The sequence below is a fragment of the Pelodiscus sinensis genome, chromosome 3 (assembly GCF_052426305.1).
Source record: "Pelodiscus sinensis isolate ZL-2025 chromosome 3, ASM5242630v1, whole genome shotgun sequence".
Taxonomy (NCBI): Eukaryota; Metazoa; Chordata; order Testudines; family Trionychidae; genus Pelodiscus; species Pelodiscus sinensis.
Window position 1 is genome coordinate 45051796 of NC_143054.1, and position 20162 is coordinate 45071957.

The 20162-nt window shown below is 43.9% G+C and overlaps 1 protein-coding gene across 1 annotated transcript in view; it reads left to right on the forward strand.

Moving 5' to 3' along the window:
- Positions 1–20162, forward strand: part of HCRTR2 (hypocretin receptor 2) — a 61021-nt gene that overhangs the window by 33859 nt on the left and 7000 nt on the right. The window contains exons 2-6 of the mRNA XM_006110969.5: positions 996–1174; positions 2653–2896; positions 7865–7980; positions 15038–15258; positions 19052–19173. Coding sequence (XP_006111031.2) covers positions 996–1174; positions 2653–2896; positions 7865–7980; positions 15038–15258; positions 19052–19173 — 882 coding nt within the window. The remainder of the gene's footprint in view (positions 1–995; positions 1175–2652; positions 2897–7864; positions 7981–15037; positions 15259–19051; positions 19174–20162) is intronic.

Genomic DNA, 20162 nt, shown 5'->3' on the forward strand with positions numbered 1-20162 from the left:
CCATGAAAGCTTATGCTCCAACGCTTCAGTTAGTCTATAAGGTTCCACAGGACTCCTCGCCACTCTTGAGCAAAAGGGATCCGAAGAGAAAATGCAAATGAGAGCATAACATATGCAAATGAGCACTCCATTTGCATTCCTTGTGCGGAAGAGGCTTGTAGTATACACGCAGCCTTAGTGAGCTCAAGACTCTAGACTAAAACTCTAAAACCTGCTTCAATTACGGGAAGAGTTCAAACACAGATTTGCACTTCTCCTCTAGCTAATATATGGGCCACACACTGACATTAAGGAAAGTTTGGATCCAGCTTCAGATTTGAAGACATGACCCATCTTGGCTCAGGGCAGAAGGATGTACAAAGGATTAATACATTTGCTGTTGTGGTAAAATTGCTGACGTGGTGGATGGGGCACTAAAGGAGCCAGTTTCAGAAGAATGAGAAGCTTTTTAACACTCTTGAAAACAAAAATATTCAGAAACTCAGGCTCTTTGGGGTTTATTTCAGTTTATTACACAGAGCTCTTTTTCCCCCTGGTTTCTACAACCTAGATTTTTACATTGCTTGCTTACTGACTTATTGATTTGCTGCACTCAGATGTAATCAGAGTGATTTGTCTGGTTTGTAAAACTTTACAGTTTGAATCAATAGGAAAAACAAACTAATTTCTGTGAGCCTTATACTATATAAAATTTACTACATGCTGTTGTACCTGTAAATAACATGGATTGATCTATGTATTAAATCTACAATTCCAAAGCTGTTGTCTTTGGAGAATTGATTGATCACATGACTATAGCTCGTTCTTGTTTCTAGCCATTTCTACAGACTTCCAGGATGGTTGGTGTAAAAAAAATTATCTGTTCCACACATTATACTACATATTTAAACCCTTTTTCAGAAAATGTTTCTGCATCTTCTGATTACGTCACTCCTATAAAGAATTGTCCTTCTGCATTTTGTTTTAAACATACTAACCCTTCTTTGCAAATTCAGTTTGTATTGCAGTGTGGAAGAACCATCACATGCGGACAGTTACCAACTACTTCATAGTAAACCTCTCCCTGGCTGATGTTCTTGTCACAATTACTTGTCTTCCAGCCACGTTAGTAGTGGATATTTCAGAAACTTGGTTCTTTGGCAGAACCCTCTGCAAGGTGATCCCCTATTTACAGGTATTGTTCTCCATACCATCGTGTTTGTTAAAAGGAACAGTATAGTAGAATCTGCTTAATTGGGATGTCCTAGTGGAAGGGCTTGATCTGATTTAAAGGTATTTCACTTCTGCTGAATAATTAGCATTCTTGGTAAGTTTTCTCCTTTCCTAGTCAATAAGCATACTGGGACAGATTGTGTGATGCTTGTCCTTGTGTAGTCATTTATGTCAATGCAAAGTGAACATCAAACTTTAAAATATCAGTACAGTGGTGTTTGTCTCCCACGTTGCTTGGACATGACAAGATACATTGGGGCCTCTGTAGTTAGAAAGTGGAATTCAGGGTTCCAAGGACAAGTGTCACCTCACCAAGTGCTCTGTATAAATAGCCAGCTATCCTCCCAGGCAGCAGAAATTGCTCATATTCTCCCAGGGTAAGCCTCAGTTATTGCCATTCATTATTATTAGACTAAGTCAGTTCTGAGGCCCTTTCCCATGAAGTGATTAACAGTTGTGCTTTCTTTTCCTTATCAGATTAGAAAGGCCAATGTGGCATTTCCAATAAGATAAATCTTTGTACCTTTTCACTGGTGTAAATCCACAGTAACTACATTGAAATCTGGATTTACAGCACAATAACTGAGGTCAGAATCATCCCCCCCCCCCCCCACCAATGAACACAGTATTTCAAAGGAAGCAATATGGGCCATAGTTTTGGTATGGTATAACAACACCATGAATTGATCAGTGATTATGTGTTGCCCTGTGCTCCTCTGTACAGAATCAGAATTGACCAATTTATTTCAGAGCCATAATGCTGCTACAGGAGATTCTTATTGCAACTTTTACTGTTGGTCTGCACCTGGTTTGGAAAATCCCACTGAATGTGGAGAAGATGTGAAACTGTCACTCAATATATTGAGTGGAAGAATACAAGCAATCATTTAGTTTGTAACCAAAGGAAAAATCAAATGATCCAATTGTTATCAGATACAGCTGGATTATTTTCTATGTGACAGTGATTTTCCATTGGCTTTGTGAAAACTGGGAAGAGATTATATTGATAGCACATCCAATGAGATAATGTATCCAACAAAGCAAGGTGTAACTAGAGGGTTTTAAGCTTTATTTTCAACTTGTGGAAATAAACACTTTTGCAAATAATACTTTTGGGATTTAAGATGGTTGGTTTTACTCTGAGGCCTGATTCTGACATACTCAAATTGAGCATTCTGTGAGTTCTCCTGTTGATTCCAGTGAGACTACGCACACATTAAGATACTGCTGAGAGTGAGTTAGGCTGGCAGATTTAGGCTTATGGGAATTTTGTGACAAGTGATATAAAAAGGGATTTGTTTTTCTTGAAAGGATTACTGTTTAATAGCCTCTGTTCATGGGACATCAACTATAATTTGATTTCTGATGGTGTCAAAAATATAAATGGTGTTCAAAGTTAAAAATTGGAAAAGTTGACACAATATTTCCCTGTTTCCTTAGACTGTGTCAGTCTCTGTGTCTGTACTAACACTTAGCTGCATCGCTTTGGACCGCTGGTATGCAATTTGTCACCCTTTGATGTTTAAAAGCACAGCCAAGAGGGCAAGGAACAGCATTATCATTATCTGGATTGTGTCCTGCGTTATAATGATTCCTCAGGCTATTGTTATGGAGTGCAGCAGTGTGTTCCCAGGATTAGCTAACAAAACCATCCTATTCACAGTTTGTGATGAGCAGTGGGGAGGTAAGTGTGTTATTGATCATAAGAGTGGAACTTACACATGCTATAATGAAAATAGCCTGACATGTTAATATGTAGTAGGACTGTATATGCATACCACAATGTTTTAAGCTCTTTCTTAATTATATGGTTCTTGAAACTGCTCATTTTCAGAAACTGTTGCAATCCATCTTCCTTTGCCTTGGTAATGTTCAAAGTAAATTGGAAGCCAAGTTTAGATGGATGTGCAATAAGAGCCCCTTTGTGTCTTGACTATGTTCATGTTCTCCATAAGAACAATTGTTCCCATCCTGTAATGCTTATACTTATTGAGAAGAGGAAGTTAGAAGTGTATAAGAACTGCAAAAATCAGGTCCATGGAGTTTATTTCCAGAGAATAGACTTTGATCCATTTTCCTGGGAGGATGACTTTGGCAATTGTCTATCATATAAATTCTTCCAAAGTCTCCTGGAACTACAATTCAGATCACATACAACTACAGAATGTATAAACGTGCTAGCAATATAGGAAGCAGTTCATTCAACAATTTGGAATGGACAGCATTATTAAAGTTATTTAGAAAACATGATCTATTGCAAATAATTGTATCCAAAAAGTACAAATCAGTCCTTCCAGATTACTCTTGTACTGTGAAGTGCTAGAATTTGAGATGCTTTCATGTAGTCTCATTCCCTGTTGCAATTAGTCCTGGCCACATCCTTGAACTATTTGAGATCAACTCTGGTGGGCCCTGGAATAATTCTAGCACTAATAATGCATGTGAGTTGCACACTGAGACCCTGACACTGGATTCAGTCACCAGTATTATACCTCTCGAGGCTGGCACCTGACTGGTGCTGAACCAGAGAATTTGCTGAACCACAAGGGATCAATATTGTCTAGCAGCATTACCAACACTTCCACTGCTTACTGGGCTCTTAGGAAATATTTAGTGGTAAATTCCTGCTAAATAACAGCATAGAACATTGAGAGCTAAGACTGGTGGCTGCAAACAAACTATGAGACCATGATAAACTTTGCCACAGCCAGATGTCCACTTATCACGGGTATCTAAAATGATCCTGGACCACTAATGGTGCCAGACTAGAGAGATTCAACCTGTACTATTATTCACATTTGGGAAAGCAAAGCCAGGATTGCTGAGACATATAGCTAAAAGAAACTTGGTTAACCACTTCAAGTCAAACTAAAATACAATCAGATTCCCTTTCAAGGTTGTGTTTTTTAAAAAAAAAAACAGTCCATCACTGTGATCAGTTTTGTTACATTGTAATCATGTTGTATTTTCATGTATTGTGACTGGTTACCTAAAGCAAACTTGCCAATCAACTGAGAAGGACTCTGATGTGATATTTAGAAAGTTTAGAAGGTTTCATGTTGGTCCTGGAATCATAACTGAGCCTATCAAATTTGCTTAATTGTAAGTTCAACTGTAAAAAGTATGTAACAATAAGATATCACAATAACCTATAACAATCTTCACCATTTCTATTCAACTACTTTTTTCTAACCTATCCTTTCAGACCCTTCTTCTGTCTCTCTTTTTCCAGTCTGCAGGCTGTCCATCCCTTATGCCTTAGATCCAAACACTTTTCATTCCACTTCCCTCCCTGCAGATGTGTGATAGGCGAGGAACGGTTGAGATAGACCACTATATAGGCAATCTAAAATGAAGACTCTTCCTTCCCTCTGGCATATGTGTGAAGGACTAAAGAGTTGGGGTTTTCAGCTAAGCAGTTGAAATGACACTACTTATCTTTATGCAGAACACTGATGTATGTTCCCATTTAGCATCAGTCTGAGTATGGTGGGAGGGACAAAGTCATCTGATAAATGACCAGTCCTTCCTCCTGCCTGCTGCTGTAATTACTAGACAGCCTGAAAGCTTTATTTTAGCTTAAGAAGCTAAACAGATTCACGCTTCTTAAGTAAAAGTTCTGCACAGCTCATTGCCCTGGGTGGAGGAGGAATGCAGGTCTCCTTTGATGTTCAGCATGCTAGTACTTTGCAGGTGGCTGAACTTCAAAGGAGAATGCGGGCTTCTTCCTCCAACCTGGCCCATCAGCACTTTGTACCTAGTCAGGCTGCTTTCATGTTTTCATTTTACTCAGACTCCTAAATTAGAAGCCATAAACTACTGATGATACGTTGCTGCTTGCAGAGCTCTTATGAGACAGGTGACAGTGCCGTGGGAGCAGGAGGAATCTATTCTCAGCACTCTCATTGACTTCCTATGGTCTCAGTAAATCACATAAGCTTAATTTCTCCAGCAGTTAAACATGAATGCCTGTCTCACAGGCAATGTTCCCTCTAATTTTTTTTTACATCCATGTGCAGAATTAATGTTGTTATATGCTCTAGGGATGTTAACTATTGGTTAATTGAATAGTCGAGTAACGTCATGAATTCTTATTAGTTAATCAACTATTCTATAGTCCTGAGGGTAGGGCTGGCAGCCGCTGTATCAGAGGCAGCAGTGCAGAGTGTCAGGCAGGAGCTGGTCCATTAGGGGAACTAGTTTAAAAACCAGTTCCTATTGTGGACCAGCTGCCTGTTGCCCAGTGCTGCTGTCTCTGATAAAGAGGCAGCAGAAAAGGGTGGCAGCAGCCCCTGTCTAAGGTGGGTCTGAGCTCCTGGACTTGGCATAAGCTGGAACTGAGCCAGGCTGCCTACCTGCCTTCCTGGCTCCTAATACACTTTAAATGCAGAGCTGCCGAAGTAATAGATTCTGGACCCAGTGCGAGCCAGAACTGAGCTGGGCTGCTGGCCAGCCTGCTAAAAAATTTACTGGCAAGGGAGGCAGGAGGGAAATGTGTGTAGTCTATAGCATTAACCTATAAGCTTTAGCTTATTGGTTAATTGACTACACTATTACATCCCTAATATGCTCCATTTTGGAGGTAATGTATGGTAGGGGTGAGGTTGAGGGGCTTGGAGTGTGGGAGGGAGGCTCAGGGCTGGGCCAGAGGATTGGGTTCTGAGAGGGGTGCTCCAGCTGAGGATGCAAGCTCTGGGGTAGGACTGATTGGGGATGAGGAGTTTGGGTGCAGGCTACCCCACAGCTGTGATAGGGAGAGACAACCCCCGCCCCCCAGCCCTCTCTCCTCACAGCAGCACTTGCCAAAGCAGCTCCAGAGCTAGGGAGTGGGAGAGGTTCCCAGCCACAGCCCTGTGTGCCCCAACTTGCTCCCTGCCTCTCTGCTCTCCAAGCCCTAGGTGCTACACACCTGCACAGCCCTTGATACCCTGCTGCCTGGCTGCACAGATTAGCAGGAATGTAGCTCACAGAAGTATCATGAAGTTTAATTTGTTTCAGTTTATCATGTATAAATCTTTAGTGAGAACCATGGCGGATATACAAGTGTAAATGTATTGTCGTCAATAATGAAATAAACGTTCAAACTGCTGGACAAAAAGTTCTGATAGTATAATTGATGTGAGTACATCTACAAATCACAACACACAGGTGACACTTCCAGGATTTGGCAGCTGATAATAAAAGATACCCAAGAAATGGTTTGCAGGATTTGGGGACTTAAAGACAAATCACACTCAGGGTAATCACTTGAGCTTCAGTATCCCCATGAGCATTAGGGCTGATGCTTGTGAATTCCCATCTAAGATCAGAGCCTTGTCTAGTCTGAATGGTGGCCATAGGGCTTTTTGAGTAGGGCAAGTAGAATTTGAACTTTTCTCTGAAGCATTGTAACAGGAACATCATTGAAATAAAGGATACCTTTTGCTAGGGCTATATTGATTAATGAGGCCTTTTGGGGGGATTGCATCAAGCCAGAGAGTTTCAATGCAATGATGTTAGAGGCATCACTCATCTATTTAAAAATATTGTTTTCTGTTTTGGAATTAAAATAAAACAAATTCTATGCAAAAAGCTGGAATCAGTGCAAAATTAAAGTGTGAACTGCAGCCAACGGGAGCTGTGACCGAACCTGTGGGGACACAGGTAAATGAAGCCTCTGGCAGCCGTGTCTAGCTCACAGGGCTGCTTATTGTGCACCTCTAGGGTAGACCATGTTAAAGAGCACCAAGGAGCCTTTGGTGTGTTCCATCAGAGGCTACACATACCAGTAAATACACAACATGTTAGAGTATTTTAGAAACAGCAATCTCATAAGGTGTCTATATAAGCCTTAAGGGTACGTCTAGACTACCAGGTTTTGTCGACAGAAGTTTTGTCGACAGTATCTGTCGACAAAACTTCTGTCGACAAAGAGCGTCCAGACACATTGAGTTCTGTCAACAAAGCAAGCTGCTTTGTCGACAGAACCCTGTAGTCTAGACGCAACCCTACAGGGAATAACACCTTCTGTCGACAGAACTCTGTCGACAGAAGGTGTTATGCCTCATAAAATGAGGTATACCAGTGTTGACAAAACTGCTGAGTTCTGTCGACGTTATGTCGACAGAACTCAGCGGTAGTGTAGACGCTGGTATAGTTTTGTCTATAAAAGTCCACTTTTGTCGACAAAACTCAGTAGTCTAGACACACCGTAAGTGACATGCCCACAGTTGCACAGAATATATATGACAATACAGGCATTTGAACATGGGCCTCCAATGGCCCAGGCTACCACTGAACCATTAGACCATGCTTCCTCCCAGTGATGTATTAAATTATAATGCACAACACAGAGCATTGTAACAAACTGTCAGTGTTTCAGTACCTAGAAGCTTTTAGATAATAGCATTCTGTGTCAGACAAAATTAACACAAACGTAACAAAGGAATATGTCACAGCACTTCATGCACCAACGTGACATAGCAGTGAAGCAAAAGCCTACTTAAAATGTATGAACTGAATGAATTTAAAAGTAACAAAATAATTTCTCCCATTAGATAGCTATTTATATTTCCCATTATAATCAATGAGCCCTGCAGGTGTAATTTGACTGAAAGTAATTTTAAACTATATTTGTATGCACATTCTTTTTCTGTTTTGATTCTCTTTCCAGCTGAGGTCTACCCCAGAATGTACCACACGTGTTTTTTTCTGATAACATATGTGGCACCACTGTGTCTTATGGTATTGGCCTATTTACAAATATTTCGAAAGCTATGGTGCCGCCAGGTAAGTCATTAATTTATTATGTTTGTCTGTTTGAATGGACAACTCTTTTCTCTAAAAATTCCATAATGCCACTGAGGTCCTGATCGCTAAACACTTTTGTATACAGTAAACTCCAGTAGCAGTTTTGGGTTTATAATTATGAAAGGCAAGGGTGCAAACTATTTCAGAAATGATGACAGTCAAGCAGAATGACAAGCTGTTTGTGTTCGATCCTAGGGCAGCTGCCTATCAGATGGAGGATTTTAGGGGTCAGCAGAAGCAAAAGATCAATTAAGGGAAGAAGATGGCTCCCAGTGGTTCTGATTGAAGGTTCCTATTGTGAGTCAGTAGCCGTTGATCTCAGAGTTTGATTTTATACAGCTATTTTTATATCTCCTGGAGCTGCAGAGACATTAGCGTAAGGCTAAGTCTAGATTGCACTGCTTTTTTGGGATACCAGAGGTGTCCCAGAAAAGCAATGCCATATCCAACATGCACTATCGCCTTCCCTGTAAACCTCATTTTACGAGGAATAAGGGATGTGTTGAAAGAGCACTTTTTTTCTGAAATTTGGAAATTAGAATTTTGGAAAAAAACTCTTTCAACAGTAAAGAGAAAAAAGTGTTTCTTTTTCCAACTTACCATTGCAATGTAGATCTAGCCTAAGAATGAATCATGTGGACTCTATCAACACAAGAAATGGAGGAGGGGGGCTGTTAGTTGGCCCTGTTGTGTTGGTTTTTTTTAAAATCAGGTTAACACATTTTAAGATGTTTTATCTTATCCACACTGAAAACACATGTGAGGATGATCCTGATTTGAAAATTGATTATGTAGAAAGGCAAGCACCACCATATCATTGCTTCTGCTGATGGAGAATTAGAGATATAAGTTTCCCAAGTATAGATGTAGTCAAAATGTAGAAGGAATCATATTAAGAAAAATTAACACCACTTCCACTATTAACTGAATTGGCTTGCAGACATCAGGCATCCTTCTAAGTAAAGTATACCAAAATCTATTTTTAGTGTAACTGCATTATTCTGAATCTATTTGTCACTAATATCCCCAAACAAGGAATCCTGCCATTTATCAGAATGCCATCTAAGTATTTTGACTTAGGTACCAATGGTATTGCTAGAGATATAAAATGAAATCCAAAGTACTAACAGTCAAAACATTGTTAGACCTTGAAAAAAACTTCTTGAAGCAGTTTGTTTTAAAATTAGGACTGTTTCTAAAGTAAATCTTCAGGTGGTTAAATGCCTCCAGAAGTCATGAGACATCCAATTATGTTTTACCCTCTGTCCGTTCTCTGGGTTATTGATAATGTCTTCCTTCCTGGTCTTTGCAAACATGATTTTATCATCTCATAATTAGGATCTTTATGAAAGACTAAGGGCAACAGCATCGGAGGCCTGGCTTTCAGAGTAACCTACTTTTAGGGTTGCCAGGTGTCTGGTTTTGAACCAGACAGTCTGGTATTTGAGCTTTCGGTCCAGGAAACAAATTGAGAAAATACCGGACATATAAATGTTTGGTATTTTCTAATTAAGTATGTTTTATTATTGTCATGAGTATCAATATGTAGTTGCGTACTGCCTGGCTGGGAGACATGCTCACATTGCACAGTAGAGAGGAAGGGGGTGGGGCCAGGGTGGGATAGAATCCCTAGGGCTGGACTCGCCCGGGCACCCCACCGGGACTGTGCACAGGATGGGCAGCACCCCGGGATCTGTATGCAACCGGGCTATCCCTGCTCCCCGCCAACCAGTTCCCTGCCCCGCTCCCCCCCCCGACCCCAACCCAACCCGCCCTGCTCCCCACCAGCCAGTTTCCCCGCAGCCAGCTCCACTCCCCCCAACCCCCTCACAGTCAGCCCCGCTCCCCGCCAGCCAGTTCCTCCCTCCCAGTCAGCCCCGCTCCCCTCCTGACCAGCCCTGTTCCCCTCCAGCCAGTTCCCCCCCAGCCAGCCCCGCTTCCCCCAACCCGCTCCCGACCAGTCCCACTCCCCGCTGGCTGGTTCCCCCCCTCCAGCCAGCCCCGCTCCCCCTAACCCTTTCTTGGCCAGCCCCGCTCCCCTCCCGACCGGTCCTCCCCACCCCCGATCTGAGATCAAGTGTGTCTGGATTTTTTTCAAACCATCTGGTAACCCTATTTACTTTGCTTGCTAATAGGCAGGGATCCCTCTCATTCACAGGGATTCTGTTCCTTTATGAATCACAAAGAAGAAATAAAACAAAGGCTGAACAGTCTCAGTACAACTGAATGGCTTTATGCTGGACATGCTGACACCATTCTAAATGCTGATGTAAAGCACCTGTGGATTTTAGATATTTTATATATGTTCTGCAAAACATCTCAGCTAAATACGTCCCCATAATTCAGTTGGGGAATTTGTGTGTTGTGCTATTTTGTCTGTGATTAAAATATGCATCAGTAATACATAGGTAAGCCAAGCTTTATACTCTGTGTAAGGTATTAATACTTTAGCAGCCCAACCTTGATTACATATTTAATTTTGATTTTTGCTAGCAACATCTTATGAATTATTTGCTTATTGGTTTAAGGGGGGAAATTCTTGCAAACCTTATTCTTGCAAACCAAATTTTTCTCCACAGTGGAATAGAACAAACAAGGGTCTCCTTAGATAAGTTATCAATACTAATTCCTACAGTACCAGGCAGCTTTATAGGACAAACAGGGAAATCAACATTGTACCACAATTTGTATCCTAGGCTACATCTAGACTGGAGGCTTCTTTTGGAAGAAACTTTTCTAGAAGAGATCTTCTGAAAAAACTTCTTCCGAAAGAGAGCGTCCACCCAGTCAAAGCACATTGAAAAAACGATCTGCTTTTTCGAAAGATAGCATCCACATTGAATGGACTCTCTCTCAGATTTAAGCTGTGATTACTGTGGACGGAGTGACCACCAGGACACCTGTGCTTTTTCCTCTTTCCTATTCTTTCAAAAGAACTCCCTTTTCCCAGTCCACACCCACCTTTTTCTGAAAGAGCTCTTGTAGAAAGAGGTTTACCAATGTTAGGAAAACCCCTCTGTTCTTTCGATTTGTTTTCGAAAGAACGTGATTGCAGTGTGGATGTAAGTAAAGGTTTTTTTGGAAAAACAGCTATTTTTCAAAAAAACTCTGTGGGTATAGACATAGCCTTACTGTGAGGCTACATCTAGACTGCAAGCCTCTTTCGAAAGATACTTTCGAAAAAGAGCATCTAGACTACAACCAGTACTTCTGAAAAAGCAAGCCACTTTTTCGAAAGAGAGCACTCAGGCAGTCTGTATGCTCTCTTTTGAAAAAGCACAGTTTGTATTACATAGCACCTTTTTTCGAAAGAGCACTTTCGAAAAAAGGCATTATTCTTCGTAAAACAAGGTTTACCGCAGTCGAAAAAACTGCTGCACTTTTTCTATTTACTTTTGAAAGAATGTGGCAGTAGTCTAGACACAGGTAAAGTTGTTTTAAAAAGAGGCCACTTTTTTTTCGAAAAAAGCCTGCAGACTAGACACACTCTTAGAAGTATTTGAAAAACAGATACGTCTTGTCTAACTACAGAATCATCAATCACACCTAAAGTTTCATTAGAAACAAGCCATATAAAGTCTTGAGGCAGGATTTCCTTTCTTTGTATTCAAATTGGATGAAATATTAATAAAATGTGTCAGAAAAATTTTGCTGAAATGAAATTTTAACAAAATCAAGAGGGGAGAAAATGTTCAACATATTTGGGGTTTCTTTCTGTTTTCTGAACAGTTCTCACCATTCATGTGATCAGGGTGGGGGGCAACAGAATTGCCAAGCCCCTGGGTAGGGCTGGATTACCCAATAGGCAGACTAAGCATGTGCTTAGGGCACCAGCAAAGCAGAGGCACCAAAAAAAAAAAAAAGATATTGTATGGGATAGTATTGTTTTTATTTTGAATTACATATGGGGGCGGGCATAATCTTTTCAGTGCTTAGGGCCTCTAAAAGTCTTAATCGGTCCTGCCCCCGGGCAAAGTGAGAGTGTGTGGCTCCAAGAATAGGCAGGGCCTCAGACAAAAGGGGTGGGACTGGAGGCAGCCAGCCCTCAGCTTCACTTGGACCATGCTACACCTCCCCTCCTGGTATAGCCGTTAGCACTGCCTGTAGAATCCTGCATGGTGCTCTGGCAGCAATCTAAGGGTATGTCTAAACTACATGGCTCCGTCGACGGAGCCATGTAAACTAGTTTACCCGGCAAAAAAGCGGGGATTTAAATAATCCCCGCTTCATTAAAATAAACATGGCCGCTGCGCTGTGCCGACGATCAGCTGATCTGACACAGCGCGGTAGTCTAGACGCGGATCAGTTGGCTGGGGAAGTCTTTGCTGATTGATCCCTTATGCCTCGTGAAACCTGGTTCCTCCACAGGAGGGAGCCCATGCTGATATTACAGCTTTATGGCCCCAAGCAAGATTGAAATGCCAGTGCCTGCTACCTGCCAGAGGGAAAGGAAGATGGGGGGAAGAAAGCCTCAGTCTCCCCACCAGATCTGGTGTGTGGGGAACAAGCAGAGCCAAAAATGTCTCCACATGCTGCCATTTTCCTTCCATCAGCTGGGGTTAATTCCTCACTGGGATGCACTTTCTGGAGGCTTCCCCTTTGCTCCCATTGGCCAAAATCTGGTGAATGGGAGCAACGTGAGGATATGTTACATGATGCCTGCAACATGGCATGAAAGCAAGTAAGTGGCCCCTCCACCCCTATGACCACACCCCACACTCCCAGTCCCCTCACTCATCCCCCTCTGAGGTGCCAGACTCCCACCCGACTCTTTTCCCCTCCCCCCTTGCCAGACACTCTACCCCTAGCCCGCTCCTGCTTTTTCCCCTGCTCCTGCCCCTCTCCACTGCCCCCAGTCTGCTCCTGCACCCTATCCTACTCCTCCCCCACTTGGCCAGGTACCTTGCCCTCAGCCTGCTCCTGCACCCTCCTCCCAGCCTGCTTCTGCATCTTCCCTTGCTACTGCACCCTTTCCCCTGCCCTCAGCCTGCTTCTGCTCTCTTCCCCTGGCCATACACCTTGCCCCCAGCCTGGTTCTGCACCCTAGCCTGTTCCTGCCTCCTCCCCACAGCCAGACACCCTGCCCCCAGCCCGCTCCTGCCTCCTTCCCTGGGCCAGACAGCCTACTCCCAGTCTGCTCCTGCACTCTACCTCCCACCCAGACCTTGCACCTTTACCCCCTCCTGAATCCCACCTACCGACTAGATCCTGCACCCCCATCTCTATCCCACTCACTGGCAGCCCTGTCACACACTCTTAACCTCAAAATCCAATCCTGGAACCCCAGAAGAGTAAATTTGGCCTGAAGCCTTGAACCTCAGTCCCCCGTCCACTCCCTGACTATGGGAAGTGAGGTGTTTCAGTTGGGGGCCAAATCAGTAAGGGTTAGGGGGTTTTGGAGGGTGTTTTTTGTTGTTGTTTTGTTTTATTTTGGTTTTGCTTCTCTCTTATGTGGTACCCCACTTATTTGGCCTCTGACCCCAAAAAAGGTTCCCCACTCCTGTCATAAATAAAGACAATGTTGAAACCTTTTGTGTGGGACATAATATTATACTTTTTTAAAAATGAAGGCTGGCCAACAAGCCCCAAATTGGGGCCCAGCCTCCATCTGGCTACAGTGTCATAACACTCCTGCAGGGCCCCCCTCCCCACACCAACCTTGAGGCCATCATACACCTGAACAACCTGCCCTGAGCCCTTCATAGCACTACATCCCCAAACTCCTGCACCCCCACATCCCCACACTCCTTCACCCCCAGCTCCCTGCCATAACATACCGGTATCCCCCCACACACCCCAACCTTGAGGTGTTCTGAGCCCACCATATACCCAAATCCATTGCCCTAAGTCCCTCATACAGCCCAGCTCAGACTCCTGCACCCCCACATTCCCAGCCCCCTGCCATAAGATTGACAGAAGATAGCCTGAATTGCTGCATGAAGCTGGATTTGACCAGTTATGATGTAAACTTCAAAGAAATGTGTGAAAAGATGTGGCAGCAGAAGTCCCATTAAATAAAGCCTGGGAATACAATGTTTTATTTATGCTATTATTATAAATTATGTCAGTTATTAATAATATTAAGTTGTATCTTTTCAATCATACAAATGGGCATTCTTATGTGGTCTTTGTTGGACACGTCTTCTGAAGTTTGATGTGGTTTGGCTTTTTGGTTTGAAAAGGTTGCCGAGCCCTGGAAATAAGGTATTGCAGTCTCTTCTAACCTCAGCCACCAGCAGAGGTGAGCAAGCCCACCTCTCCCATTCAGTCTCCAAAGGGGATCTATACGCCCCCATATGCCCAGCAGATGCGCTTTCAGTTATCCCCATCAAGGTTTCAGTCAGAAAGCAGAGGAGCCAAAAATGCAATTCTCTTGCCCCATAGGTCACCATTATACTTATTGAAAGGCCTTTTACCCAGTGTTCCTTTCCTATATTCTGTAACCAGATCTTAGCTAAAATGTCCTTTTATCTTCATGCTGTCTAGGTTTTCTCCCACTGGCCCTCCTTCCTCCCTGCGCAGGTTTTCTGTGCTTGCCTTCTCCAGAGAGCAAAATAGACATGCCGTGGGCTAGCCTAACTTGCCATGTATCCTTTTCCCTCCACCAGCCCTCATTTGCAAATCTCTATTAGGAAAATCCTGGGCCACAATCACAATGCAGAAAAAATAAGTTCATACTCCAATAAATAGGGAAAGCATAGCTGCCTTATGAAGCCTTCGAACATTTATCTCAAAATGCTTTGAGCATTTAAAGCACAGCACATACTCCTATACTTATACAGACAATTCCAGCCATGACTTAGCAATACCTTTTAAAACCTGTTTATTCTCTTAAATGAACAGCAGAGCTGGATTAAAGTGTTTGGAAAGGTACTACACACAGTGTTAGCATGGAACTTTTTGTCAGCCTGTCTATCTTTTTTATATTAACACCCTGCAATGCTACTGCTGCTTCCACCCCCCCTCTCCCATGGTGAAGAATTTCCCTTAGAGAAACTGCAGTAACAAAGATTCCACTTGCTATTTACTCTTTTAGATCCCAGGAACTTCATCAGTAGTTCAAAGAAAATGGAAGCCTCTTCCATCTTTAGCACAGCCCCGGGGCCTGGGACAATCAGCCAAGGCAAGGATTAATGGAGTTTCAGCAGAAATAAAACAGATTCGAGCCAGGAGGAAAACAGCACGCATGCTAATGGTGGTTCTCTTGGTTTTTGCACTTTGTTATCTACCAATTAGTATCCTCAATGTCTTAAAAAGGTAAAGTCTGTCCACAAGCAGGAAAGAGTTTGGGGGAAGTTTTCTGTCTAAAAGCATTTCTCTCTGACAGTAGTTTTGAAATATATATACTTATATATCTTATGGTAAAGAAACTGAAGATTGTTGTATAGTTTTAAGCAAATTGTTAGCTAAACACTTATTAGGAAAGAAATTTTAGGCCAGATTGTAAAATCCATGTTCATGTTGGCAGTCATTTATTCAGGCGATAGGACTCCAGAAGTGTGCCACACTGGGGGAGGAGCAATAGGATTCAATGGGACTTCCCTGACATGTAGCCTGACTGTAACTTTGCATAGCAACATTGGGCCCAGAAGATTTTGTTCTGGTGTTTCACATATTAATAACTGCTACTTATATAACCATACAGATTTACCAAAATCAGGGAAGCAAGCAAGGTTTGTTGGTTATCAAAAGCGAATATATGAAGTTTTCCAATTCTTTCAAGTTTGGAAGACATACCCAGAATAAATCTAACAAAAGTCAAAACATCTTTTTTATGAAGACTTATTGTATTGATATCAGAGTAATCAGTGACTCGGTAAATAATAGGCAAATAAACACATTATATGTGTGATTATGTCTGGCAAACATGTTCAGTAAACACTGTGTTTATCAGCTCTCTCTTTCTCTCTCACACTCACACACACACTAACGGGTGCACGCGTGTGTGTGCCATCTGCCCTTCAATGACATTTATAACTGCAAAGGTGATGAGCATAGTGTCACTATCTTGCCACGTTACATTAAGTAAAATGTAACTAAAGAGAACTGATTGCATTATCCTGACCAACACTAGATGTACAAGCAGAATGAGATAATCTTTTATTGGACCAGCTGCTGTTGGTGAGAGGGGCAAGCTTTTGACCTTATATGGAGCCTTTCTTCAGCTCTGTGTACCCTCAAAAGTGTGCCTCTCTCACCAAAAGAAGTCGTCCCAATAAAAGATATTGCCTCACCTATCTTCTCTCTCCAGTATCCTGGGATCAATACAGTTATCACCTGAAAGTCCTCTGCCTACCTGAAAGTCCTCTGGCAAATGTCAGATGGATGAGTGTCACTTCTCTGTTTTCTGTGTATTCATATTGTTATATTGCAATGTATTGGAGTTATCAAATACAATATAATCAAAAAGTTAACATGGACATTTCTTATGTAATCCTAGGAGTAAAATGCAACCAGCCTCTCCTGCACAAGGACATTAGGGGTATGTCTACACTACAGCATTAATTCAAACTAACTTAATTCAAATTAGTTAATTCGAAATAAGGTAATTCGAATTAGTACATCTAGACCCAAAAACTAATTTGAATTAGCATTTTGCTAATTCAAAATAGCGTGTCCACACTGATTGGACGCATGGTCACATTTAAGGGCAGCTGAAACCGGTTCCGGCAGGGCATCAGGTCAGTAGTTGCTTTCTGTGGCTGCTGTCTGAGGCTATCTGAGGCTCGTGCTTAAAGGGCCGTTTCTCAGCTTTTCCGCTTGCTTGCCTACCTCACCGAGGGACAGCAAAGTGTTTTCCTCTCCACCTGCCTGTGTTGGTGGTTCCCATTGGACTAAGGTGCCTCCTCACCCACATCGACCTCGCCGAGCACAATATCTCTCCCATGGTGGCAGCATGTTTTGTGCTGTACAATTTATGCGAACAGAAGGGGGAGGCTTTCCTGCCAGCCTGGGTGGCTGAGGCTGACCACATGGATGGCCAGTACACTCAGCCCTGCACTGCCGCTGTCTGGAAGGCCCAGCGTGGGGCCATCCAGATCTAGAAAGCCATACGGGAGAGCTTCCAGGTGGAGGAGGAGGACTGAACTCTCCCTGCATGCCCCACTGGGGCCTTCTTCCACCCTCCCGTCTCACAGCACTGCGGGTGCAGAGGCGTCGGGGGGGGAGGAGTGGGCGTGAGGGTGGGGCAGGAGGGATGGGGGTGTGGAGAAAATGGGAGGGAGAGCAGGGGTGGAAGGAGGAGCGAGAGCTGGGGCAGCCACAGGGGCTGGAGCAGGAGGAGGCAGGAACCTGTCCACCAAGGTCTGGAGGTGACCTCTGAGGGTACGGCCCTGCTCCTCCAGAGCCTCTAAGCTCTGCTGCCGCAGTTGCAGATCCTCCCAGACCCAGTGGTTCTGGGTTTGGAGCTGGTGCTCCAGTAGCCACAGGTGCTGCTGGTGGTAATCCTCCAGGTTCCTGGTGCGCCTGCTGGCCCGGGTGTGGGTGGCTGTGGTGAAACAAGAGCAGTGGTCAGTTCTCCCTGGGGACACAGTGGGTGAAACCCAGCCCCCCTCTGCAAGGCGAGGTTGGAGTGGAGAATGGGCCAAGGCCCCTGCATGACACCCAGCTGCTGCTCCGTGGTGGGCAAGGCCCAGGCGCATGGTCCCTGGGCTCCCTCTCCCGCCACACCCCCCATACACTCACATGTGGAGCCCTCCCTGGCCTCAGACGACACAGCCTATGTGCTCTGTAGGATGCCTCTGGGGTCCTGGATCCTAGGCAGGCTCCCTGCAGGATCCTGGATCTCGGCATCCTTCTCTTCCTCCTCAGTGTCAGGGACGGGGCCCTCTCCCGGGGTCGATCACCACATGGGGGGCATGGACTGCGTGAGCCCCCAGGATGTAGTCCAGGGCCTCATAATGAGGGAATGCCTCCGGGTTGGCCCTGGCTGGGAAGCCCTGGAGTAGGCCTGCCACAGGTCTTTAATCTTGAAGCGGACCTGCTCCCGGGTCCACAAGTGGCCTCTGGTGGCCAGGTTGCAGCAATGCGGCTGTAGACGGCCGTGTTCCTGTGGCTAGTGTGGAGATCGTGGACGTTGGAGACCTCCCCACAAACCTCGATGAGGTCCACGATCTCCGTACTAGACTAGGTGGGCGCCCACCTCTTGCGGCCCCGGGCAGGCTCCTATGAGCTGCCAGCCTGGTCCTGGGAAGAGGCAGAGGGCAGCTGGCTCATGCCATGCCAGGTGCAGGGTCTGCTGGCTGGGTGCTGGCAGGCTTGCAACTGGCACAAGTACTGTAGCCAGACTGTGGCCCTTTAAGGGCTCCGGGACCGGGAGGGGGGCAGAAGAGTTTCCCTGATTGTGCCCAGAGTGGCCACCAGGGCAAGCTGGGAAGGGCTAGCCTCCAACTAGTTCAAATTAAGTGGCTACACAGCCCTTAATTCAAACTACTTAATTCGAACAAGGCGTTACTCCTCGTAGAATGAGGTTTACCTAGTTCGAATTAAGTGCTCTGCTAGTTCAATTTAAATTCAAACTAGCGGTTTGTATGTATAGCTGCTATTAAAGTTAATTCGAACTAATGGCTGTTAGTTCAAATTAACTTTGTAGTGTAGACATACCCTAGGGGATGCTACTGCAGCTAGTGCAATTTAGATATTTGGGGCCAGCAGAGAATCCACTTGCAGTCGTGCAATATCACCCTAACTCTACCTCAGCTCTCTTGCACTAAGAGCTGGGCCCAGAACTGTGAGGTTGTATCCAGGGCTAGGGGATTGTTATATTGGCTTAGATACCATTTCCCACCCCTGCCTTGGATGATATAAATTGCTATTGTGTAATCTACCTGGATGACATCTCTGCATTGAAAACAAAACTATTTGTGGCTTTTATACTGTGTAAAACTGTGCCAGAAGCTGATTGTTTGGACAGGAAGAGGTTTTGTATTCTCTTGAGAAAGTTGGATGTGTAGAATCAGGGCCTTATGTGATATTGAAGATAGAATAAAAGCGTTTATATTCAGTCTTATGCAATGTCTTTCAGTCTGGCTTTTTCCTCTTTATTTTGCAGGGTTTTTGGGATGTTTAACTATGCTGATGACAGAGAGACTGTGTATGCCTGGTTTACATTCTCACACTGGCTTGTGTATGCCAACAGTGCAGCAAACCCTATCATTTATAACTTTCTCAGTGGTGAGTTTCCAGATGATCACTAAGTTACACAACACAAATGTCGTTAAAGTGTAATTCATGGTAACCAATTAGGTGAATAACTGACCTAAAAATCAAGCAGTGGCATAATAGAACCACTGGAATCTGGGTTCAGATCCTGGTAACAGTCCCTGTTCTCTCTCAGTCTGCTACACTTATTGAGTAGCACCTTGCCTTCTCAAGTATCCTCATGAATTTTATAGAGAGTGCTCATTTTATAGCAAGATGTCATTCTAGCTTGAGGAGACAGCTCTGATTAAACTAGCATGCTAAAAATGGAGCAGAAGCGAAGAGAATGTACTCATCCAAGATTGTAGCTATGTACACAGATTGGTTATTCCCTTGTGCTGCCACAGCTACACTATTTTTAGCATGCTATCTTGATCAGAGCTAATGTGAGTAATGTCTCCTCAAGCTGGAATTTATTGTGCTAGCTGAATGTGTAAATTTTGGGGGGTGCAATGATGAGAGAGTCAGGCAAGGGCCAAGCCCTCCCACCTTTACTGCCCATTTGGAGCTGCAAATTAGATTCAGGTGCCCCCATCATGACAAAAGGAAGAAAAATAAAACTTGAGTGGTGTGGCAACCCTATGCATCACATCACAATGTCACTCACTCAGGCTACATCTAGACTACAGGCTTCTTGCACAAGAAGCTTTTCTCGGAAGAGATCTTCCAAAAAAAATTATTGCGCAAGACAGCGTCCACACTGCAAAAGCGCATCAAAAAAGCCGTCTGTTTTTTTGAAAGAGAGCATCTAGACTGTCTAGACACTATCTTGCATGTAAGCAGTGATTGCTATGGACAGAATGGCTACCAGGATACCTGTGCTTTTTCCTCTTCCCTCTTCTTCCAAAAAAACCTCCTTCTTCCCCTTCCACCCTCGCCTTTTTGCGAAAGAGCTCTTTGGCAAAAAGTCTTCTTCCTTGTAGAAAGAGGAATACCAATTGCGCAAAAACTCCTCTGTTCTT